The 23,437-nt window shown below is 38.9% G+C and overlaps 1 protein-coding gene across 1 annotated transcript in view; it reads right to left on the bottom strand.

The window, feature by feature from the left end:
• The window catches only part of MRE11 (MRE11 homolog, double strand break repair nuclease), a 45,908-nt gene continuing 22,471 nt past the window's right edge, over window positions 1-23,437 (bottom strand). The window contains exons 13-20 of the mRNA XM_045019715.1: window positions 19,974-20,147; window positions 17,565-17,627; window positions 14,436-14,661; window positions 12,939-13,022; window positions 7,929-7,987; window positions 6,812-6,879; window positions 5,883-5,961; window positions 1-1,779 (exon numbers count right to left, since the gene is read on the bottom strand). Coding sequence (XP_044875650.1) covers window positions 1,726-1,779; window positions 5,883-5,961; window positions 6,812-6,879; window positions 7,929-7,987; window positions 12,939-13,022; window positions 14,436-14,661; window positions 17,565-17,627; window positions 19,974-20,147 — 807 coding nt within the window. The 3' untranslated portion in view covers window positions 1-1,725. The remainder of the gene's footprint in view (window positions 1,780-5,882; window positions 5,962-6,811; window positions 6,880-7,928; window positions 7,988-12,938; window positions 13,023-14,435; window positions 14,662-17,564; window positions 17,628-19,973; window positions 20,148-23,437) is intronic.

The raw sequence follows: 23,437 nt of genomic DNA, 5'->3' as shown, positions 1-23,437 counted from the left end.
TTTATTTTCAGTACAAAATTTTATTTAGCTAGCAACATATAAAAAAGAGCTATGATTTTACATTTAAATCCTTCAGATTCAATGCAAAATACACAGTGCCATATAACTTACATCCATTGTTCACATAACATTATATGGGGTTTTTATGACAGGAACTACATAAGGTAACTTTTCTTACTAGTGAGATTGATGGCAGTCTGGCATATTTTTGGCTTCTAGCACAAAACATAAATAGTCCCCCTTTACAGAGAAGCTTATAGCAGCAAGTCTATGCATAGCAAAAATAGCCGTGGGTGAAGAGGCAGGAGAAGAGTCAGGCCATTGCCAACATTGCCAGAATAAGCATGTTCTGATACCATAAGGGAACAGATTGCTTTCAAAACTACCACCAATTATTAAATACCTTGAGGGACAAGTCCTGGATCTGACAACTTCCACAGAGTTCTTAGAGCCTCTATGGCTCGTTTGGGTTCACAACAGCAAAAGTGAATGCAGACCCCCGGGTGGCCATGATAGGCCAGAACCATGGCCACACAGCTGCCAAACTCCATCTTGCTCCAGGAATAGTTCATGCTTCTGCACTTTCCCACCCAACTGTTGTATGTAGCGTAGTGCTTCTTCAACATCCCAGAGGCAGTCAGTCAGGGAGACCAAACAGGCCACACAGCCCACCGAGAGATCTTGCAGTTAAGCCCCAAACTGTCCTAGCTCTCAGGATGAACCTACTGAAGGGTATAGCTGTGGTCTCAGCTGGCACCAAGCGTGGGGAAATCTTGACTTTTTAAAATAACAACTGCTGTAATTCCTATTTTGATTATGTTTTTCTGTTCTCACTTTGGACACAAATCATTCAAGCATTACTGAATGCATTACTGAATTAGTGTTGTTTCAGTGGGAATACTGAAAACAGGAAAAAAAACCAAAAAAACCCTATGAAACGTGTCATTTGCACAAATAAACAGAGGCAGTGTCTCATCCATTACTGGCCCAATTCCATATTTTTTTATGTAGGTAAGACTCATGCCAACTTCTGAAAGTTTTACTTGCATAGCTGCAGGGTTCTATCCTAGAAGTCTCACTTGAGTGATAGAAATATGCAAACCAACTTAACCTAAAGCCATTTTCTAGAATTGCAGGCAAAATGCCACTGCTGTACATTTCTGTACACTTCTGTACATTTTTATAAAAGACAGTAACAGCAGACCCTTTCTGGGCATTAATAGTTTTAATACTGAAAGTTGCATCTTTGGGTCCTTGAGTTTTTCTGCTAACCATACCAAACTGCAGATAAATGCAATGTTCGTTAGGCCTGAAAAATACGTTAACTTATCCATTCATGCATATTGCTTTAATTTATTCCTCTATAAAATTTAAAACCCAGTGAGAAATTTTATAGAAGGAAGAATTCTTTTATATACGTCCCCAGAGATTAAAAGAACCTTTTAGAAGTTTTACAGAAGGAAAAATTTTCAAATTATCCTACGGAATATTTCTCAAAGTTTTTACTATTAGTCACTGGTATTTACATCTAGTAACCCAACATATACGTCAAGTTATATTGCATACACAGTACCACTGAGAGTTAATCTTTCACAAAAGAATTGAAACATTAAGGCAAAAAAGAGTTTAGAGTAAAACACTATCTAAAACCTTGCATATTGTTTTCCGATTCCATCACAAGACCTGGGCATTTGTGCAGTGTGATTTTATATAATGAATCCAGAATCATCTGTGCTTTCTTCTGGAAGTAGCAGTGCTCTTGAAGGGGTCAAATTCATCCTGCAATGTAGAAGTTCATTTTAAAAGCTTTCAAGGCATTTTGAAATAAAAAGGCAGAATTAACATGAGAGTTGGCTAAATCAGGCGGCCTGCCATCTTACTCCATATTTTCCACTCTGCCTCTTTCTGTTAGTTTCTTTCTTTTTGTTCTATTATTTTCAATATAAAGGAGGATATTATTTATTGATATAAACTGTAAATACGACATCATAAAGAGAGCAGTAATCAGGCTAGTTTTTAATCTGATTGCAATAGATTATTCTGAGATCAGAATCAGTCATTTCCAAATATGCCCTAGTAAAACAGGAAAGATCTCTCTCTCCCACACTGTATATATTCCTGATATCTGTAAAAGAGAACATAGATACAATATATCTGCAGGGGTCAGGGTAGAATTCTGTCCCCCTTATCATACAGCACTGCACAACTGTTTGTGTATCAGGAGCTGGAGGGAGGACAGGGTCTGAAGAAAAGAGACAGAAAGGGTCGTTAACATTTCCTCTGGATGTCAGATATTGGCCACTGCCAGTTAGGATACCAGACTCAATGAACCAACAATCCAATATGGTTTGTCAAATCCTATGTATCTCTATAAGTTAGATGTCCATAAAAGTAGTTTAATATGAATGAAACCTGATGTGACATTGAGAATGAAGCGTGAAGCACTTTGACATCTGTTGATGAAAAGTGCTATATAGGATCCAGGTATTATTACTGGGATTAGAGGACTGGTCTTAGCAAGTAAGGGCAGGTAATATGAAGTTCATCTTTCAATTTTAAAACACACAAATTATTTTTTACCCTTTCTTATATATTTTTCATAATTTGTAACAGTAGTGCAGATAGGGAGCTCTGTCCCATTCATTTCCAAACTGCAGACTATGGCAAACTTTTTTTTTTTTTTTAAGTTTTTAAATACAAAAGTACAGTTTCTATTGCTTGGGTATGTTGGAAACATCTCATTCATGCTGCAGTTATGCTGGTTTTGATTCAGGAAAACACATGAATAAATGTTGTCCTGAATAGGGACAATTTCTGCAGCATTATTTTGAAATGCACACAAAGATGTACAATAATTTTAACAAACTAGAAAAATATTTTAGATCCACAGAATATCAAGAATTTGAAAAGCACGTAGTATGGTATCTGGAATTCGTTTTTACTATATTTGCATTTTGTTAGCTAAACGTCATTACACCGCATTAGCTTATTTACATTTATTTTGTACTAAGCATCTTACAGTCAGAGAGCTCTGGAAAATACAAAAGAATCAGGTGTTCATATACTACAGTAACGTGTAGCAGCATAAACCCTTTAGACATACTGTAACAACACAGAGTTAACCCATCTTGTAGTACCACAACGTAAAAAGGAACAGCTGTGTACTTGTAACATTGGACATGGACAGGGGACTGGGGGTGGTTGTGGTAGTTCAAACATTATCATGAAGGGCTGGGAACCCAAAAATACCCCCATTTTTTTCTTGTGCATAAGGACAAGAAGAGCGAATGTGACAACTTGTTTTCTTGTCCTTACTGAGTGAACTGCAACTATTAGTTTTATTGATTTTAATATACAGTGCAGTACAGTGCTATTAGAGAGAAGTGTAAAAAAATCCTTATAAATAAATATTAGTTAGAACAACAGAACAGTCATACTGGGTCAGACCAATGGTTCATCTAGACCAGTATCCTGCCTCCTGAAAGTGGCCAGTGCAACATGCTTTGGAGGGAATGAAAAGAAAAGCTCAATTTTAAGTAACTTATCCCAATGTCCAGTCTCTGCTTCAGGCAGTTGGAGGTTTAAGTACACCTGGTGTATGGGGTGGCATCCCTGACCATCTTGGCTAACAGTCATCTCTCTTCTAAGCCGAACAGTCCAAGTCTTTTCCTCAAATGAAAGCTGTTCTACACCCTTCATCATTTTTGTTGCCTTCTCTGTACTTTTTCCAATTTTTTTTTTTTTTTTTGACCTGGGGTGACCAGAACTGCACACAGTATTCAAAGTGCAGTTGTATCATGGATTTATATAGTGGCATTATGATACACCTCTACCCCGTTATAATGCCACCCGATACAACACAAATTCAGATATAATGCGGTAAAGCAGCTCTCTGGGGGGGAAGGGGGCGTCGCGTGCTTCGGCGGATCAAATCAAGTTCCATATAATACAGTTTCACCTATAACGCAGTAAGATTTTTTGACTCCCGAGGACAGCGTTATATTGAGGTAGAGGTGTATTTTCTGTTATATTACTATCCCTTTCCTAGTGGTTCCTAATGTTCTGTAAGCTTTTTTGATTGCTGCTGCACAGATGTTTTCAGACAACTATCCACAAGGACTCCAAGATTTCTTTCTTGAGTGGTAACAGCTCATTTAGATACCATCATTTTGTATATATAGTTGGGATTATTTTTTCCGATGTGCAGTACACTCTGCACTTAACACACTATTTTGTTGCCAAGCCACTCAGTTTCGTGAAATCCCTTTGTAACTCTTCACTGTCAGTTTTGGACTTAACTATCTTGAGTAATTTTGCACTGTTTGTAAATTTTGCCAACTCACCTTGGTGGTAGTGGTGGTGGGGGAGGGGAGGGCGCACTATTAACCTCTCTCCATTGTAAAGACTGACTACTTATTCCTACTCTTTGTTTCCTATTCTTTAACCAGTTGCTGATCTATGAGAAGAGCAGCCATATTATCCCATGATTGCTTGCTTTGTTTAAGAGCCTTTGGTGAAGCACCTTGTCAAAAAGGCTTTCTGAAAGTCCAAATATACTATATCCACTGGATCACTCTTGGCCACATGCTTGTTGACACCTTCAAAGAATTCTAACAGATTGGTGAGGTATGATTTCTCTTTACAAAAGCCACCTTGACTCTTCGCCACCATATCATGTTTATCTATGTATCTAATAATTTTGTTCTTTACCACAGTCTCAACCAGTTTGATGGTACTGAAGTAAGGCTGCAGAGGCAATCTTGGCAATAAGTAAGCCAGTAAGCCTTTTTTTTTTTTAAAATCACCATTACATCAGCTATTCTCCAGCCTTCTGACACAGAGCCTGATTTACGTGATAGATTACATACCCTACTTAGTAGGTGTGCAATTTCATATTTCATAGAATCATAAGTGCAGGATGGGAAGGGACCTCAGTAGGTCATCTAGTCCAGTCCACTGCACTCAAGGCACAACTCAGTAATAACTAGACAAATCCTGACAGGTGTTTATCTAACCTGTTCTTAAAAACCTCCAGTAATGGAGATTCCACAACCTCCCTAGGCAATTTGTTCCAGCGCTTAACTACCTTGACAGTTAGGTAATGCAGTTTAAGCCCATTGCTTCTTGCCCTATCATCAGAGGATAAGGAGAACAATTTTTCACCCTCTTCCTTGTAATAACATTTTATGTTATTGCGTTCCCTCTCAGTCTTCTCTTCTCCAGACTAAACAAACCCAATTTTTCCAATCTTCCCTCATAGGTCATGTTTTCTAGACCTCAATCATTTTTGTTGCTCTCCTCTGCCTTTCTCCAATTTGTTCACATCTTTCCTGAAATGTGGCACCCAGAACTGGACACAATACTCCAGCTGAGGCCTTATCAGTGTGGAGTAGAGTGGAAGAATTACTTCATGTGTTTTGCTTACCACACTCCTACTGCTACATCCCAGAACTGTGTTTGATTTTTTTGCAATAGTGTTATATTGTTTACTCATATTTAGCTTGTGATCCACCATACCCCCCCTAGATACCTTTCTGCAGGATATGACTTTTATGAATTTTTAAAGGCTGCCTTTTTGCTTCTAACCATGTTTTTTTACTCTGCTGATTAGTTGTGGTGATATTTATTTCTGTTTTTTTCTGTATCTTTTTTTTATTTGGGGCATACATGTAGTTTGAGCTCCATTATGTACCTTTAACTAGTTTCCATGCAGTTTGCAGGCATTTTACCCTTATAACTTTCCTTTCAATTTCTGTTTAACTAGCTCCCTCATTTGGGTCCCTCCTTTTTTGAAATTATGATATACCTTTAATCAGTTTAATATTTTGAAAAGTGATAATATGAAGTTGTGAAAATTATGACAAGAGAAGACCATACTGTACCTCATCTGATTCAAAGTCAACCCCTCTACTTATTTGGCTTTGTGAGCTCCTTTTGCTGGATGTAGACGTGCTTGACAACCTTAAGTGTTACAACAGGAAAAACTTAATGATCACAGAGCATGGCATCAGAACCAGACATTCTAAGTTCTCTCTGTTTGGCTGGACCAAACCTAAATAAAAATATTGTTTGTAGATCCCATTATCCTATTAATCCAGGTCACGGAGTTCTCAGGTTGCTGCTAAGTGTATGCATTAGTTCTGAAAACATGTAACAAATGAGGTTTTAGTGAAGGAATTCAGAAGTGATGTTCTTTACATGGCAATCAGTTGTCTGCTGACTATTAGCAATGGGGGTTATATTTTCAGAAGAGAGACACTCCAAGGTGCATCCCTAAACAAAGTGCCCAGATTTTCAAAAGTATTCAGCAACTCCCAATGAAAACAACAGGAACTACTGTGTACCAAGGCCTTTTACAAAAGTCTGGCCAGATGCCTATATGTGAGCAAGGGTGGGGTGGGGGAACTGAATACTTCTGAAAATCTGGCTAGTAATTAATATACTTTAAAAGATGGTGAAACATACACATGGTCTGTTCTCATCATGGCAACATGCACTTTCAAGTCCTTCAACTGCATTTTCTCATACTAACTGCTGAATGTCTCAAAAAGAAAAAAAGAGGGTTGGGGGGGGGAACCTCACTCAACCACTATGAAATTCTCTTACATCATAGAAGCTAATTTTTCTACTTAAAACAATTGAGCAAATTATATATTAAATTTTGAATTTTTAAAAGTGAGTTTCAGCTATTGTAACTCTTTACTGACAATCAGAGGAATATAGTGCTATGGCCCAACTCATGTATACCATTCCAGAGGGGCTTACAAACCCTCAAACGGCTCTCTGCCCTTTTTGAAATAACTGTACCAACCTTTGAGTAACTTTGGAAGCAGCAGTAAAAGAAACTTCTTCCACATCAGAGTCATCATCTATAATGTCCTGGAAAAAACAATAATATTTTACAGAAGGTAGCACATTACGTACTCTTTTGGGATGAAACATGTAGTGACAGTTACAGTGCCCTAGTTTTTTCACTCTTTGTTTAGTGTTTTCTGAGGTGTCTACACTTCAAACAATTTAACCTGGATAAAACAAAAAAAACTTCGTAGGGACTACTCACATCCTTAACCTTAACCATGTACTTAAGTGCTTTACTGGCTTGGATCGTATAGTCTGCAAGGTGACTGGCAGACTGAGACTCTCTCTAGGCTTACAACTGTTATCAAGGTGTCCAAATTATTGACTTGCAAATTGACCCATTTTCTTTTCCTTTTCAAGTTCTCAAATCAGTTCAGCCACAATATTTGTCCGCTGGCCTTCCATGAATCTCACACATTGGCTATACATGGCGTAGTAAAGAAATATATTTGGGCCTTAATTAGTATATTTTGCCTTTATTTTGAAAAGGGCAGTTAATCAGAGCTGGTCTACACTACACAGGTCGACGTAGCTTTGTATATGTCTACCCTTAAGTTTGGCTCCTAACAATGCAAGTGCTCCATTACGCCAACTTAATACCACCTCCCCGAGTGGCATAGAGTCACAGTCGATGTACTTAGATCAATGCGTGTAGACACTGGGTTATTTATGTCAACCAAATGTCCTGCAGCAGCTGTCCCACAATGACATTATGGGATAGAGAGAGTTCCAAACTAGGAAGTTGATTCCATGCTCCCAGTTACCCATGCGTGACTTGTTTCAGCTCCATCATGCCTTGCCAAAACTTCCTAAAAGACAGTGCACTGCTACGTTGCACAGTGGGATACCTACCCATGGTGCACTGCATCGATACAAACACTCCTGGTCAGTACGTGTATTGCCGACACAAGGAGCCAAGTAAGCATGCACACAAGTGATGTACTAACTGCAGTGGCTGTATGCCGATGTAACTTGAGACGACATAAGCTTGTAACGTAGACATGGCCTCAGAGTGCTAGACACAACACAGTAGTATTACAACTTTACACATATGCAAAATAGCTTCTCACCTCTGAGCAATTCTTAGCAGATGAATTCCGAGAGGGCTGTTGTCGGGCAGCTTTAAAGGCTAAAATAAAACAGATGAGAACATATCATATGGAACGTACTTGAAATAACCACATTTCATTATCTGATCACATCATATCACACAAGAGTCTCACCTTCACATCTTGACTGAAATGTATTTTACTACAAAGTATAAATAAAAAGGCATGGTACACAGACTTACTATAGTTTACTTTTTATGATTTCTCCCACAACATTCCAGATAAAATAGAGTTGCGCCTTTGCCAAGATAGTTAGTGGAGGCAAAACCGATAGTTTCCTATTCTAGCTGGGGAAAGTATAATCCTACTGGTTACATAAAACATTCACAAATTCAAACTTTAACATTAACATTTAGTTCATGTAGCTTAATATTAACATTACAATTTGAGAAGTCCAATTTTTCTGGATAATATTTTTTTTGCTTCATTTTAAGTCATGTTTTCAGTAATTAAGAGTTTTATTCTAATTCTTGTAGCACAAATCAACAAAACTGAAATAATCATTGGTTTCCCTCTGCCCCACTCAGTGTGGTATCTGAGACAACAAGGTGCTCATGCGGAAAGAGCCTAGATAAACAGATGCTGCAGTGTCTTCCTATACAGTACTTAGGATAGACAAGACCTGCAGTATTTCTGATACTGTGATGTGTTAATTGCGAAAAAATGTTGATTTCTTAATGGTACTTATTGTATGAGGTTTCTTTTCAGTAAAGAAGAGAAACATTTTTCTATTTATCAAACAAATGCAAAACCTACCTCATAAAACAAATTACTACTTCTTAGTCACTTTCACTGAACTGTGGTTAATTTGCCTTGCTACCTTTTACATTGGATATGATAAACCTGGCCTTGTTTAAACTGCACATAGAAAACACAGCTGTGATCTTTTACAGATATCTGCGAGCAGTGCCTCACTGATACAGTTGTCAGGTTTTGAAGGGATTCGGCACTGCTACATGAATAATGCTTTGTTCTGAAAAACTTATTAGCCAAAGTGCATGCTTGGATTCCCAACTCATAGGTAGATTCATTTTCAAATCAAGAAACAACTGTCTTTAAGTGCATCCATTACAGTTTTAAATTATCAAAAGTTGCCACAAATCAGCCTTTTAAACTGGATTTGAATACACTGGCTCCATCAAGAAAAGTCATGTGTGTTCTTGGACAATGCTTTGGCTCTGTGGCAAAAGCAAGTTTCTTAATTTCTGTGCAATGTTGATAAGCTAAATCTCCAGTAAGGCCTGGTATTCCAGTGGCTCCCTGTAAACCATTTGCCACAGTGAGATACACCAGAATTAAAATAGCCTGTACTTATGCGATGCATGCCAGCAGGACATTTTATCATCAGCTGGTTCTCCTACTGTATTTCTAATTTAACAATTTAATTTGACCTCCTCAGAGCCAGACCTCTACAGGTGATCCAATTATCTAAAGTAAAAATCAGACAGACATGAAAATGTCTTGTTACTAAAAGTTAGAGTTTTCTATCACTGTCGTACAGTTATTTCAAGAGAAATTACATTTTCAGCACTTATTCTGGTGAGGCGCCAATGAACATTAATTCACTAATTAAAGGTCCACATTAAAATCACAATAGAAAAAAAAACCATTTAAAATTGTTTTATAAATATGAAGAGCATTTTGTAGGTTTGCACAGATCACTTCAAGTCTGCAAAGTAGTAAAATTTTCCATTTTTGACATGACCAACTTCGAAAATCAGTCATATGTTTTACTCAAGAGCATGTATAACTTTCACAAGAAATTTAGATGTTTATTAAAAGATTTTCAGCATGCACTGCTTGGCCAATAAAAAGTAGTCTAATATGTCTGCAAAATAGGAGTTTTTTAAAAAATATTTCCTAAAAACATTAGTTTTAGGCTAAATTACTCAAACATGCACAAGTTGTGACAGCGATTCAGAAGAAATATAGGCCTTGATCCTACAGTGTGATGCACTCATGCAAGCCCATGATAATGGAGAGCCCCACTGACTTCGTTAGGACTGTGTAGATATTAGGACCCAGTCCTATGGATCAGCTTGCAGGATTGGGGGCACAGCTGTTATTGAATATAATGCAATACAATACTGAAGACTGTGCAAATTCTAAAGGATTTCATAAAAAACCCCACTTGTGCTGTGGTCCTGTTTTAAATTAAAAATGGAAATCCGTAGTAATTTCAAATAAAACAAATAGGTTCACTTTGTGCTAAGCTAAGCCTATAAAATGCAGTTCATTTCTGAGTGATGCTCAAACAATGAAATGAGCCTTTATTTGGGCAGTGATACTGATAAGACAAAGGTTACTTGGATATTTTAATGAATTATCAGCCGCTTCTTTTCACAGCTAATCTTCAAATATCATTGAATTAAACATTCTTGAATTAAGAGAGACTTTGAAAGTGGGAATTTTGGAGACTACAGTGGTTCATTTGCATTCGTGTGCACAAAGGTAATAATAGGTCAGAATGTCCGGTATTAATTTTTCTGTCCCACATGATATACTCCAACTGAATACTTATAATAAAGTGAGCACAAGAGGGGCAGTACAAGGGAAAACTGAAAATAATGTTTTTATTAATATATGTAAAAAAATCCAATATAAATCCAATATACTTCCAAAATGCAGAGGTTGTGCAACAAGTTTCATAAGGACAGGTGCTGTAGTACGAGGAGGCCCTAAGATATAAACCTTGGTATCAGAGGCCTGGTACGAGGCCTGAGGCCTAAACTAAAGTAATGATCAAGACTTTGCTAACATAAAGCAAAGTTAAGCTGTGAGCCAGAGGCAGGCCCTGCTCACAAAAGCTGGCAAGGAAAGGGCTGATGCTGCAAGAAGATACGTACCTAAAAGGTACTGAACACTAGATATCAGAACATTCACATACTTGCACATTCCACACAGATAACAAAGAACAGGCTGGCCCATCCCAATGACAGGGGCAAAAGGGTAAAATGATGGATAGAGTTGTTTTGATCGAACCAACATGTACAAGATAGAAGGCGGCACCTTACTACGTAGAGGGGTTGCACCTCAATACGTCAGGTGTGATGTGTAACTTGTTTGTATCTGTGTATAAGAATGCATCCTTGGGGTGGTGTCTTTGTCCGGCCGAAGGGGGAGTGGAAAGTCCCGCCACTGAGCCGGGTCCATTGCCAAGAGGCACTTTCTCGTAGTATGCCCTGAATTAGGCTAAGAAACCTACAGGGAACTGCAGTTGTGTCCGAGGTCGCAATAAACCTAGCCGACGTGACTTTGCATCTTACTGGACTCTGTGGTTATTGGGGGTTCTCGTCGGGTCTGCTGTGTCAGCTATCTGCGCAGAGCTGGGGCAGCACACAGAGGGAACTCACGCAGCCGAGTGATATCAACAAGGAGAAAGCAGAGCACCATACCGGTACAACTCTGACAACAGGTGCTAATGTACACCGGACCCTCGCTAGAACGCGCATCTATACAACGCAAATTCGCATATAACGCGATCGTGGCCATGGATCCCAAATTTAATTACTTTAATTGCAAATCATTTTAATGCAGTCCCTGCTGTAACAGGGTCCCTGCGTTAACGTGGTACCGCGCATGGATCCCAAATCCCGCATTAGTGAAGGTCCGGTGTATTTTAAAAGATGACTTTAAAAACTAACATCTGCATAAAGAAGCCAGACAGTCTGCAATTTAAAATTGATCTTTTTATAGGAACCCATACTTTTTATTGAGATTTTGAAGATTACTAACCCAGTGTAATAATTTCAGAGATCCTGAGACAGAAATTTTTTAAAACTGCAACTGAAAAATGTATTTTATAGCACTTCATTTCTAAGTGTCCCAGTGATGATCTGAATGACACTGGGTACATCTAAGTTTAATATTTTCTTAAATCGAGTCACTCCAGATTTACACTGATGCAACAGAGAGCAGGATCTGGCTCAAGGTCTCTAAACATAACATTTTATCTATCATGAGCGCTACAAAAAATTCTTATGGTGCAAAAGTTGTTGCTTAGTGTTAGTGCTTAACTGTGTTACTTATTTGCACTCACTGGTACTAGTGGCAATTGTATTTCTGGATTCCAAAATTACTTGTGTTATGCTCACTCTCTCAGTCTTTTGTTTCACTCACTATGACCTGAATAAACGCCTCTCACCCCATGCCAGCCTTGTCCCCTTCTCTAAGAGAAGGCTTCATCACAAATCCAGAACTAGTCAATCAGTTTGGGCCACACAATTTGTGAGCTTCAACAAAGACACTCTTCTGGATACATTTTGCATCTGAAGGCGGAAGTTCTTGAAACAACCTGAACTCACGAGCTGTTAAAGTAGAGAGAGGCAGACCAATTAACCCCATTAATTAATCTTCTTAAAATGATAGGTAAGAGATGCGGTAGGAAAAGAAGTCAGGTGGACTAAACCTCGCTAACAGTTTACCTCCCTACTTAATAACAGTCAAATGAAGCTCCAAGTGATGGCTGAGTTTTATCTACTGGAAATAAAGGTTGCATCATAAACTTCTTAACTGCATTATGGCATCATTCTGCAAACCCAACCCAAACCCATCACATGCTCTACATCAGTGCTTCTCAAAGCTGGTCCGCCACTTGTTCAGGGAAAGCCCCTGGCGGTCTGGGCCGGTTTGTTTACCTGCCGCATCTGTGAGTTTGACTGATCGCAGCTTCCACTTGCCACAGTTCACCGCTCCAGGCCAATGGGGGCAGGAGGAAGTGGTGGCCAGCACATCCCTCGGCCTGCATCGCTTCCCGCAGCCCCCATTGGCTTGGAGCGGCAAACCACAGCCAGTGGGAGTCATGATCGGCCGAACCTGCAGATGCGGCAGGTAAACAAACCGGCCTGGACCGCCAGGGGCTTTCCCTGAACAAGCGGCGGCCCGACTTTGAGAAACACCGCTCTACATCATTCTGCAAAGTGACAGCAATTTTAGAGGGCATGTGAAAACAACACACTATTCTGAACATACCATCTACGATGGACATATTCTTGGTAGGAGTAGACACAGGCTTGTAACTTCTACCGCTATTAGACTGTTCTTGGGTAGTGTTTCCTGTAGGGATAATACACACACACAAATCAATATTTAGCCCTCTTTGCATTTTTTCTGTTAAATTATGAAATTCTAAAAAACAAGCATCAAAAGATCCACAACTACACTGTAGCCAAGAAAGTGCTTCCCAGATCAGGAAGACAGACGCTTACTAGCTCTGCATGAACTAGAGAGCAGAAAATATCAGTGTAGCTGGCGATAGCACAGGTAGCAGCTCTGGCTAGCTACCTGAATACATACCCAGGGTGTCCAGGCGGGTTTGTACTGAGGGGACAGCATTGGGGGCGGCTTAGGCTACAACCTCCACCCCCAGAAACTCTGTGTATGTACTCAGGTGGCTATCCTGAGCCACATCAATGCTACCCCCAGCTACACTGCTTTTTTCAGTGGAATACCAATTCAGTAATATTTATAGCCCATTTTCATTTCTTCTTTAATGGTTTATAAGGAAGAGCCTACAGAACACACTGCAGTGATTGATACCAATAAACAACAAGAATATTTGAGGGCTGAGTAAGAAATTTAATAAAAAACACTAATCTTTATCACAGTTCATACTCTTCAGACTAGAAAGTGGCTAAAAATGGGAGCATGGTTTAGCTTCTGACATGGTGTCTACCACATGGCCAAAAACGTATTCCCTTTCTTGACAGTACATTGGGCACATTTTCCCATCAGTGGTTTCCATGACCAATTTATTTTTGAAGTACCCAGTTTTAATTTGAATTCATAGGCCCTGATCATGCTGTCAGATCTGCTAGTCCCCCTACAAACATGCTGAACCCATTGAAGTCAATGGGAGTCTTGGCTAGCTGATCCATCTGCAGAATTGGATACTTAAAAAAATAAAAATAAAAAAAATTGAAGGCCTTAACAAGGAGTGTAATTCATTAAAAGGGTGCAATCAATTACAACCAGACCAGGAGGTGGTTTGATATTTTTGGTTTAAAAAAAAAAGTCCTCCCCATTTCCCCGATTAAGACAAGCCTTAGGAAGGACTACTTGTTTCACAAGCCCTTGGGGGAAGAGACTACCTTCTACACATGGACAGCACCTAGCCCACATTGGAAGCTATCATAATACAAACACTAGCCAGCAGAGGTATTGCCTAATATTAGTACAGAAGAATAGACATATACCTCTGTGCACAGGGCTTCCCCAGGAGACATTGCTCTAACTACTGCAGCATAGGAACATGGTATTTCAACTTAATCTTTGTAAGGTGGCAAGTTACTGCAGCTACTGGTGCCAAAAACACTGCCAATAAAAAGATTACAACATCGGGAATCTGATTAAACAACAAGCCAACAGGGCATTTCATGGGAGGATCACAGAAAAGGCCTTGTTTTTAAAAAAAAAAAAAAGGGGGGTGTGCTAATAATTGCAACACAAGGAATGTAAGAAACTACGGACCTCTTCCTCTTCGAGAGGCTCCTCTTGATGTTGAGATTTGTCCTCTTCCACCTCTTGCCTGACCCCTTCCTCGACCTCTTCCTCTGCTGAATGATGCAGAGGTGCCAGCATCTGAATCATCATTGGTTTTTTGTTCTGACGTTCCCATATCCATAAGATCATCATCACTAGAACCAGAGGCAAGAGCAGCCTCATGAGATCTGTGAGCTCTAGCCCTGGTCATAGCCTGAAAGAAATGATACAGAATATTTAATTTTAACAGTAAAATGCACCACAGTTGAAACCATAGGGTGATGTGTTTATAAGAACTCAGATTTAGGGCCAACTTCAATGGTAATGTGTCAGTCACAAAATAGATGTCTCTTCTAGTCATTTTGATGCAGTCCCAATTTGTACACTAAGTCAAGATTGTTTATAAAATGCTTCACTCCCATTCAAAGAAGTCTGAAAAAACAACTATTATAACAAATTGTGAAATGGACTAACAAGTCAGCCAACCTACAATAGAGAAAACAGCTTTCTCCAAGAGGCAATATGCACATTTTTCCATTAACTTAGCAAAAACTGCTTCTGAAAGATGGGTCATTAAGGCTTAATAAAAGAAAAGGGGGAAGTATCTAAACAACTGAGCAGTTTCTACAAGCCAAGGACTGTGATTTAAAAAACAAATAAGAGAAAAAACTGTTTGGAGGAGAAGTGAGGTAAAGATACAAAGAAAGGGAACTTCCATCTGGTATAAAGATTAATGGGCTTTATGAATAAGCAGACTTAACATTTTCTTTTTCTTAAAAAGATTAAGGGTTCAATTCTCTTTTCACCAACGTAAATCCACTGAAGTCATTAAATGAGAAGAACCAGGCTGGAAGTGAATTTGGCATTTCTAGATTTCCACTAGATCCTGTCCATATTCCCATTTGTAGATTAGACATGAACTTAAATCACAGTTTAACCATACAGAAAACATAGGTGCTATTATTGTTGTTCTTATAATTAAGGGACTTTAAGTCCCTTACTGACTTTCAATGGGACTTAGGACCCTAAATCATTTAGGCAGTTTTGAAAATTTGATCCAGAGATAGTCCAGGGCGTAAGGACATAGCTAACTTCCCATCTACACTATTAATTTGAACCATATGAGGTAAAAGGGGCATCCTGACTAGGCAGTATTTGTAGTTTTCACCTCACTAACTGTAACACACCTTTACAGCTAGAGTTCAGCACTGCTCATTGAAAGGACTTGTCTACACTAAAGCTTTAGTTCACGGCAAGCTGGGGTGTAAATCTACCCCACGCTAGCCTGCCACACACTAAAGTATCTGTGTGGACCCTACCGCCTTGCACTGGGGAACTTTTAGTGCGCTTCACTCCTGTTTCAAAGCAGGATAGATCAAAGCACACACTAGGGAACTTTTAGCACATGACAGCCTAGTGTGGAGATTTACACCCCAGCTTGCTGCAAACCAAGTGCTGATTTTGACAAGCCCAGAGGTTGCCAATCGCATCTAATTCTATGGTGGTGAACCCGAATATATATTGCTCAAGTAGACATTATTTTCCTTCTTATAGATAAATGGACATTAGATTCTGAACATCTCTGCAGAAGGACTGAAGAAAAATTGAGGAACTCTCCCCTTCACTTCCCATACTCCAGAATGGACAACCTCAGAAAAACTCAACCCAAACCCATCACATGCTCTCACACGCTGAAAGAAAAAATAATAATCAGGAAATCTACCTGTTTTTTTTTTTAATTATTAATATTCTGGGACCAACCTGGCTACCAACACTGTGAACATTAGATTCAGACGTCTCTCTGACATGTAGTTCATCAACAGGGACATTAATTCACTGCTGCTGGGACTGCTCAGGCACTGCTAACTTTGGGTTGGAAATTTGCAATTGCTTGTCTAAATCGTATGGATCCAAGGTTGTTCTTTTTGGTGGAGCTGTCTCCCAAAGGATACCAGACATATGGATGACTGGGCAGTGGCTCCAGTTAGGCCATTCCTTTTGTGCTCTGTCTCTCATAGATATACCCTGCATAAACAGACTGTTAAATACTTCACTCTGGACTTTTGAATACTGTACATTCTGTGCTTCAATATGTCTCCCTAGATATACAGCACTAAAGTGCAGCCAAAAAACAGAACAGAAACCTGATATCCTTTTGTCAAACAAAAAATCCCTAGTAATTGCAAAACCACTTAAATAAAGGTCAATTTAATATAGGGGTTCTCAAACTGGAGGTCGGGATCCCTCGGGGGTCACACGGTTATTCCGGGGGAGTCGCAAGCTGTCAGCCTCCACCCCAAACCCCACGTTGCCTCCAGCATTTATAATGGTGTTAAATATATAAAATGTTTTTAATTTATAAAGGGGAGGGGGATCTCACTCAGAGGCTTGCTGTGTGAAAAGGGTCACCAGTACAAAAAGTTTGAGAACCACTGATTTAATAGATTCTGGGACTTCACTTATGAGGAGTCTTAATATAGGTTTTATGCATGGGATTATAACCCACAATTACGTACCAGGAAGAGAGTCCACATAAGCAAATTATACATAGCAAAGTGGATATTTATGTTTGAATATCTTTACAATTTGCATAATTATTGATAGTTGCTTAGTTATTATACAATTTACTGACTCATTCTTGTGTCTTCTACAAGGAAATGGTTTGTTTTTACCCAGATGAACAGTGATATAATCTGGGATTTTTACCTTTTTAAAATAAACTGTAGTGACTTTATAATGTAGAGAAAAACAACAACATTTGTTATTTGTAATCTAATGTGAACTGTAAACTGGACATCCAGATTCAGAATGTTTTTTGTTTGAGTTTTAAACCAGAAGCATGCTATGACTTTGAGGGCGTATCACATACAAGGATATTTTCAGGTGATTTGCAATTCTGCATCCAACACAAGACCTTGTGGAATCTCTCTTTCACAGAAATCAATAAAACTTGCCATAGGATTCTCTCATTCTTCTTGAGCAATTAGGCCTGGGTGATACAGAATGTATCTATTATTTATTCTATTATACAATAATAGAAGAAGACAGTGCTCCACTTATGCAACATCAATACCGACACATATTCTACGCCCTACATTTGTGTTTTAAGGGAATTACCTCACGAACTTCTTCTTCTTCCTCTTCAATATTCTCTTTTCTGGCCTCCCTAAATTTTCGCACCTAGATCACAGTAATATAAAATATAAAACCAAATTAATAGTCTGGACTGTACAATAGCTGAAGACACAAAAATTCCAAGAACAGTGTTCCTGTTTTAATAGCTTAGAGGTGAGGTGAACTTAGATTTTTAGAGACATCAACTGAATGTCTGTTCTTTTACCGGATTGGTTTTGAACAGAAATAGAATGGCATCACTATTCAACACTTTGCCAGGAAGGCTTTGCTGACTGTAAAGAGCAACAACTACATTAGCAGGTACAAACAATACATTTGAGATATGTTTGTAAAAGGATGAGTCCAGAATACACAAGAGATATAGAGAGACCTCTTTTTAGAAGCAAAGTAAAAAATCATTAAGTAATGTAGAATAGTTTGATCTAGTCCACTCCTAGTAAAAAGAAATCACCACCAGAGATTCAGGGCTCAAAGTAGGTCTGCAGCACCACTACTGCTTACTGGCATCATTAGATATTAGAGCATACCAGCAACATGCATCTGCAGAAAAAATCATGGGGCTGGTGCTATTCTCACATTAGATCTAAACTAGCAGGAGAACAAAGGATGGCCAACAACATGTTCAACGGCCCTAGGAGGAAGGGAGGCCAACACTGCAGCCCATGAATCTCACATTTCATGGGATGTGAGCCAATGCAGTAAAGTTCAGCATTGGCTGAAAACGTGCTTGATATGGGGTACAAAGGAAAGGAGATGCGTTACTTTAGATGGAATATACCGGCAAAAGGTATTAACATAACATAGTCACTATCTAACATTAAACAATGTTAAACAAGGTCTGGGGCTTAATTATAGAGAGACCTCAGCTTGTTTAGCACCATGGAAATCACACTATTAAAAATCCCTTTCCCTTTTTATTAAAGACACAAAAAAGGGAAAGCAGTTAAAGCAACTGAAATTTAAAGTATTCAATAAGGCTTCCATTTTAAAAGCATCTCTTGTTCTAGTTCCCTTTAGCTGTAGGCTGTTTTTAGAAAGAAAAAAGCCCCACTGTTTGACAGTCTTTTAGAATGTTAAAGATAGTAATAATTGTTATTCCACATGGTGTTTGGCTTTCAGCTGGAGCTGGTAGGGGTGATGTCGTCATCTGAGTCCCTCTTTCTTTGTCCTGTTTTGGTCAGGACACCTTTCAGGACCATGATAACGAAAGTGTGGGGTTCCAGAAAACAGAGGCGGTAGCAGCGATGCTGGTGAAACTCAGTTGCAGTAGCTTCTGTTTGTTTTTCCCTCGTGTTTTTCTTTTTTTGTTCCCCACAAAATCTCTTTCGTTTAAGGATCCAAAAAGGGTAAAACTTCCCACCCCCTTGTTATTCTATTTACTAATTAGGGCTAATATGTGGCATACCAGTTTTGGCTCATTAACTTCTGGCTCCACATCTCCTGTTGTTAGCAAGCATAATTTTAAGACAGTTTTTAAATTATATCAACTTAGCCTTTTTTATTAAGGCTAATTCAGTTATTCTGTCTTCCTTTCCTACCTTTTCCTAGCAACATTTATTCTTATATGTTATTGTCACATCTTATGAACTTTTACATATTTGAATTGTGAACTCAACTGTAAGAAGTAAGTCTGTAAGCTCAACTGTCACAAGAGGTGCAAAGTGTAAAAGTGACAGAGAATGGGCAATAGAGCAACGAGAGGTAGTGGGATATGAAGAAATACAGTAGACCCCAGAGAAAGCATGGGTAGAGGTCAGGAATAAAGAGGAAAAATAAAAGTGAAGGTAAGTAGGAGATGAAAGAGAGAAAGGAAGAAATGGAAAGAAAAAACTGGCATCACAGAATATGCATCTAGACCCACTGCTCTGTTTACAGTAAAAAGCTTAAATTCAATTTAGGCATCAAGCTGCTACTGTTTTAACCAATGGCATGAGCAAGTGCAATCCAAAGACTATTGATAAACAACAGTGGTCAATTTGGTCCCAAGTCTTAAAGGCAAACTAAACATTTGCATCTACCAATACTTGCCAGTATGTATGTTATCTCAGTCAGAGTTTGCACAGAGCTTAAGTTGTAGGCCACATATCCTTAAAAACTGACAGATGGTGTACACACAAGAGCCTATTACGAACAATTAAAATATTCCACTAAAATGGAGTAGGAAGCAACATATCAAACTACAAGATACAATTTTAAAAAGAGATTAAGCAGCTTCTAAGATATATATTTAATTTTTGTGTGTGTTCATGAATGTGAAGCACTGAGGGGACTGGCTAGAGGCAGGTGTTGTGCAAGCTTCAAAACACCCACAAAGCTGTCAATAAACGACAATCTTGAGCTACAAACTAGGCTGCTCCTAACCAGAAGGACTGAGCGTAATTCAGTACTAACCTCCTCATCTATTTTTGCCTCCTCTGCATCAGTGTGACGTTCCTTAAGAAACCTCTGAGTTTTCTCTAATTGAAATTTCACCAACTCTTCGATAGCATCTTTCTCTTCTTTGTCAACAAATTCCTGCACTGCTTCACCCATTCCTCTTTCAGTCAAGAGTGAAAGCTGTACTTTCTTTAAGAGACAGAAAGGGAGGGAGGGGGGAGAAGGTTAAAAAAAACAAACAAAAAACTTCCCTCGAACAGCAATATTTATCCCAGAGTATTACAGTCATATTATTTTTCAGAAAAGAGAAATATACAAAATATTTTAAGCTATTAGTCAAAGAATTGGATAACATCAGGAAAAGCTAACAGATGATTCTTTCTAGTCAAGAACCTTTTAGCATTAAAGGATTAATGTGTTATGTAAAACAAATGAAGGATCAATTAGGCTAAAAAGCATTATGATTAGTAATGGAAGAAAAAAGAGTAAAATACATCTCACATGTGAATCATTTAAATGGAGGAAGTGATAATGCTAATCTTACTGGATTTCTTTCAGGACTAAAATGAACTAAACTAAATTTACATTTGTTTTTGTACCTCAAATGCGTGAAGTACTGTCTGTTACCAAAATAATATTTTAGCAGCACTCTTGTGTCTGTATAACATGAAAAGAAAAAATTTAACCACTGAAACATTAGACTAGGTGCTGGGAAATCAGAAAGAAACTGATTTATTTTGTATATTATAGGCACAGTAGATTTCACTTCACAGCAACTTCTTGGCTCCCAGAAAAAAGTTGCTATTATCCAGAAGTTGCCAATATGCGGAAGGCACTGTTTTCAGGGGGTATACACAGAAAAACAAGCAAAGAACAGTAATACATTGTACAGACCAGTAATTGTGAAACCATTTATTAACTTTCAGTACTAAAAAGAGAAAGCCAAACATTGATACTCAGTAAAGGAGAACACTGCATAGAGTACCAAAACCACATAGGGAAAACTTACGAAATCTCCACTTGCTAAGAGTCACAATTATAAAGAAAAAGCATTTTTTAAAAATGAAAACGTATGAAACACACATAGAATCAAAGAATCACAGACTTTAAGGTCAGAAGGGACCATTATGATAATGTCTCTGTATGCTGAACAGTACTGTTCCTACAGTGAGTGCTCTGTGTCACAAATTAAAGTAGCACAAGATTTTTACCAAAAAAGGGTTTAAGAACAAAAGTTGTCCCATCCTAGTTTACTATCTCCACCCATAAATCCTTCTCCATGTTGCATGCAGCCTCATAACTGTTCTCAAGGCCACAACTCTGGCATAGCCTGTGAAAAACATTCACTGCATCTAGCTGCTCTGTGAGGGAAGGCTCTTCAGATTCATCATATAACTCACTAGTCTCTTGTGCCTTATCGGCCTGTTGACATTTTACAACCACTACAGCTTCCAGAAGTTCAGCACCAGAAAGCTCACCTTCCATCTCTAAACAACTGTCATACTCAACAATGGCCTCAAATTCCTCTGCTGTTAGAATTTTCAGGAAGAGAAACATTGACCAGCACATCGATATACACAAGCCATCAATTTGTGTTACTGCAATCTCCCTTTCTGAAGCACTTTGGAACAGTCTATGGGAGAGCAGCAGCCCAGGACTCCTTATCAAGATGAAGTGCATTCATCAGTTTGACAACATCCACCACTTGTATGTTTAGGTCAACATTAGAGAAGCAATGATGTGCACAATCCATTGGCTGCATGACTGAGGCTGCATTGGAGCAAGAATTTTAACACAAAGTGCAATAGCTCTACGTTAGCTGAATGAGCTGGGCAATGTCAATCAAGAGGTACGTGTGTCTATCTTGTAGCCACAGCTCCCTGTACCAATTGCTTCAAAGAGCAAACTTGTCATCCATCCATGCATTGGCTGAGTTCCTGTAGATCACAGGCAGCTCTGAGCGGTCCTTAGAGAAACCATAGGGGCACTTGCTTTTTCTGACCACCATTAGAGGCCGTTTCTCTGTCCCATCCATGTTTGTATAACACAGCAATATGATATGATCTACAGCTTATTTCCCCTCCTGCAAACCCTTCTTTCAGAAGGCCAAGGCCTCTGTCGGGAATGCCCTGGTAAAAGAGACCAGACTCATCAACATTCAAGATGCCATGTGTCTGAAACTGCTCGAGAATGCTGGGTAAGGTGTTTGTCCACCATTCAGTAGCTGCCAGAAGGTAATCATCGTGTTTCCCACCATGCTCCTTACACTAAACCATGTCATGCTGGGCTTTCCACCAACTGAGCTATCTGAAGGGTTGAACTCCTTCTCTGCCGAGTTGACTCACTTTCTGTTTCAGCATCAGCCTGGAGCGCCGAGCATCTTGTCCAAGCTTATGCTGAAACCAGAGCTTCACCAGCCTCTGCCTCCTTTCCATCGCATTGACACTTGCAGCCTCGGGATGTGTTGTTCCCCTGTAAAATGTTATGGCTGTTCTGAATGCAAGAATCAATGGACTTTGGAGACATCAAACCTTTCAGCCACTCTTACTTGCTTAGCACAGTGCTTGTGTAGGGCCTCCAGCACACAAACTTTATTAATGAGAGATAGGTCCATGCCTCTGGAAGCCATGGCACACAGCAGAAGTGCTTAGCTGCACATGCTCAAAGCCTGGAAGTTCATTATAGGATGGATCTCTTCTCTAAAAACGTTGCTAAGTGGCATACCCGTGGTTAATATCCGAATCCCATTAATATTAATGGGACAGATTGGTTCCTGGCAATATGTTTCCATTAACCGGAAGCTGTTATTCAACTAAGCAAGGATACTGACATTTGAGTAGCATGCTCTCTTTAGTCTGTGATAACTCAGCACTAACACTCTTACTCAGGAACATTACGTAGGCTTAATTTATTTTCAGATCTTCCAGCTGTCCCTTAAGGTGCTATTTTATAAAAAGAATTCTGTCAGAAGCAGTGGAGCCTTTTCTACTGAGAAACAGTTAAATTAAATACACTTGAAAAAAAATCCTATATAGCTATTAAAATTAACTGTTTGCTTTATTCCCCATGAAGCAAATGCATCAGCATTACACTTAGAGCGGTCTTTTTTTAAGGAAGTATTATTTTTGACAGTCAGTAAATTCTTATATAAATGTATTAACAGGAATTCTGTCACAAAATGGAAAAGCTATTACTGTAATTAAAGAAAACGAATGCAATAGCAAGCTGTTATAACAGGACATTAAAAACTTCCAACACTGTGATAAATGCAGAACACTGAATCTTTTTTCTTTCCCTTCATCTCAAAGTTCTGTGAGAGCACCCTTTGGCTACTTGAATTACCACCACTGCGAGTCTCTAAAGACCCAAGTCCTTCAAACTCCTCAGCATTTCATAGAATCAGGACATATGGGTCTAATCCTACCAACCCTTACTCTTATTCACGTCAGTGGAACTATTTTCCTAAGTTTTATACGCAT

The sequence above is a fragment of the Mauremys mutica genome, chromosome 1 (assembly GCF_020497125.1).
Source record: "Mauremys mutica isolate MM-2020 ecotype Southern chromosome 1, ASM2049712v1, whole genome shotgun sequence".
Classification (NCBI taxonomy): domain Eukaryota; kingdom Metazoa; phylum Chordata; order Testudines; family Geoemydidae; genus Mauremys; species Mauremys mutica.
Note: the sequence above shows the minus strand (reverse complement) of the source record. Positions and strands in the feature narration are given on the sequence as shown.